Genomic DNA, 2,730 nt, shown 5'->3' with positions numbered 1-2,730 from the left:
CCTCCCTTTTTTTGCGTCGAGAATTCAACTTCCCTGACGAAAGAGTCTGAGAAAGGCGAACGAATTACCCGAGACGCGTGATAAATTTATGCGTGAAAATGAATCTCATTCCATCGACATTTTTTCTTAAGGCTATAATTCTACAATTGCGTAAACGTAGGGTTGTAGGAGTAGGAGTAAGAAATTGACCAATCCACAGTCGATTATTCTCCTCAAATTCGACTGTGATTGGTCAATTTCTTACTTCTACTCCTACAACCCTACGTTTACGCAATTGTAGAATAGCCTTTACATGAAAAAATAGTACCGTCAACCGAGAATTTCTTTTTCAGTTTTTAATGTAGGTATCTCGAGTTCTTCGTTCATTTCTTGAGTTATTAATGACCTCGTGTGCTCTCGCGTGGTTTTTTTCCCCGATTATTACTACGTATCTCATATTACTTTTAATAACCTTTGTTATATTGTTGAACCTTCGTTCAGGCTGTCGTTGAAACAAAACAATGTAAATTCTTTACCTGTCGGACAGCTTCCTCTTCGTAACGAATCTTTGCTGCTCGAAAACCCTAGCTTTTCTCTGATTTTCAACTAATCGACCTTTCAACAAGTGTAACTGAACCGGCAAACATTAATGCAATTAATGTAAGGCCATTGAGGATTGAGGGCGCGAGTTAAGTAACAGCGTTTATAGCCACGTGACCGGTGTAGCAAATAAGGCACGACGCTGACGTCACTTCCACGTGACACGTGACACGTGACTTCCAAAAGCGCGGGCTCGGCCCAGTGATATATGTATGTACGTCTCCGTGTATGTATTATATATTTCATGCTATATATGTCAATATTCTACTATGCAAATTTATGTAACAAATAAATTAACTGTATGTATATGTCTTGCACAATAAACATATATTTAAAGATATATAAACACAAATATAATAATACATGATCGCATGACTATGTTTCAAAGGATAAAATTGCAAAAATATAAATGTAACATTTATTTTATTATTTAAAACACTTTATTTGAAATATAAGGAATATATAGGGCATGCAGATTTCAAATATTTTGTCCTCTTTCAAAAAAAATATCGTCCTGTTAGTATCCTTCCGAATTCTGAGTATATGTTTAAGGGTACAAGGTTTTCAGTACGTTCATATACCCATAACTTTATTTCCAAATGATTTAGAAGGTCTAATTGTCGTAATCGACATGCTGTATCACGTTCCCATCTTATTACGCTGAGTGCTTCTTTACTTATAGATCGTTCCGCAACAGTCTCTAAAGCAATGGATGTCAATTCCTTGATATTCTTGTTCTCTACGGTACTCTTCTTATTTCTCAATGCTCTCAGTAGTTCCATTATGTCTGTTTCGATTTTTGCAGCAACATCTTCCACGTTTCTTATCATACTTAGCAAAAATATAACACCCATTTCTTGTACGTTATTGCTTGGATTGGTGAGTAAAAAGCGTAGAAATTCCAGCCAGAAATTCGAGTCGAAAACTTTCTTGCAAGCCTCTTTGTTGGCCACCGTCAGCTTCACTAGAGCTGCAGCTGCTGCGAAGTTAATATTTTGATTCTTGTTCTTGTATAATAACATAAGATACTCAACTCGAAAATTATCCTGCTCGAAATACTTGATAGCGACTTCGCGGCTTAAAAACAACAGGTTTATAAGTTTTGCAGACGCCAATCTCAAAAGACTGTACATAAAGACCCCCTCGCATGCCCTAAAGCCTTCAAGCTTCTGAAATACTCCTTCTTTGAATATATGTTTGCGCATGCTGTCGTTGACTTCAGCTAGATTGCACAAAGCTGTTAGAGTTTGGCAATTGTCATTAACGGAACATTCTGGGTTCAGAAAATTTACGATGGGTTGAACAAACTTCGTGAGTAGTTGACCGGGAATCTCAGGACAATCCGTGAGTGCCAAACGGACCAAAGCTTGCGAAGCTTGTTTCTTTCCCTCGACTGTGCCATCAAGCGCTAACGACAACAATGCCTCCGTGCCACCTTCATTAATAACCATTCCTCTCACTCTCTCTAGAATACATATCGCGTTGAAAACGCGTGCTATCAATTCCTTGCACTTCTGATTGTCTATTTTGGCGAGGTTCACCAGAACGCTGATCACATTGTAGGTCACTAATGCCCACAATCTATCTACGAAGCGTTCGTCCAGTTCAGATTCATCGGGAAAATGATATTTGACAAACTTTGTCAATTCTATCATCTCAGGTTCAGGCTTGTCATAAGCGTTGCACAAGTTCACCAACGTCGTAAGCACGCCGAAGAGAACCGATTGATCACCAGTCTTGGCGATTTCGATCATCATATTAATGACTTTTTTATCCTTGATCAACATCTTTTTGACTCCGGTGTTGAAAGTCAGATACGACAGACCTTTTATGGCCCATTCTCTCACACTGTTTGTTCCTTTCTTTGGATTAATCAACAATTTTCTGCAAGCCTCGGTCAATTTCTGGGCCACTCCATACGCGAACGGTCTGGTAGTCGCGTCTGAGTCTCCGGAATTACCCATCTCGCAAAAAGCCACTAACGCTCGAACCCGAATTGAATCATCCTTAGACTGGCACAGTTTTTTCAATATATTAACACCTTGATTTATGATCGCGTCGATTTTGCCTTTTCTGGTCACAGCGGCTACGATACATTCGAGAGCCACTTTCTGCTGCAATACATCATCCGTTCCCGCCATAACGAGGATC

At 39.3% G+C, this 2,730-nt stretch overlaps 1 protein-coding gene across 1 annotated transcript; it reads right to left on the bottom strand.

Moving 5' to 3' along the window:
• Positions 1–515: 515 nt before the first annotated feature.
• LOC112452828 (protein unc-45 homolog B-like) lies at positions 516–2,720 on the bottom strand (the record flags this gene model as incomplete). The annotated part of the gene is made up of 2 exons (XM_025013243.1): positions 1,161–2,720; positions 516–610 (listed from the first exon to the last, which is right to left on the bottom strand). Coding segments are annotated over exons 1-2 (1,655 nt in total), but the record flags the coding sequence as incomplete, so codon positions are not given.
• Positions 2,721–2,730: the final 10 nt, after the last annotated feature.

The sequence above is a fragment of the Temnothorax curvispinosus genome, unplaced genomic scaffold (assembly GCF_003070985.1).
Source record: "Temnothorax curvispinosus isolate PA1 unplaced genomic scaffold, ASM307098v1 QBEX01003732.1, whole genome shotgun sequence".
Classification (NCBI taxonomy): domain Eukaryota; kingdom Metazoa; phylum Arthropoda; class Insecta; order Hymenoptera; family Formicidae; genus Temnothorax; species Temnothorax curvispinosus.
This window is presented reverse-complemented; position numbering and strand designations above follow the sequence as displayed.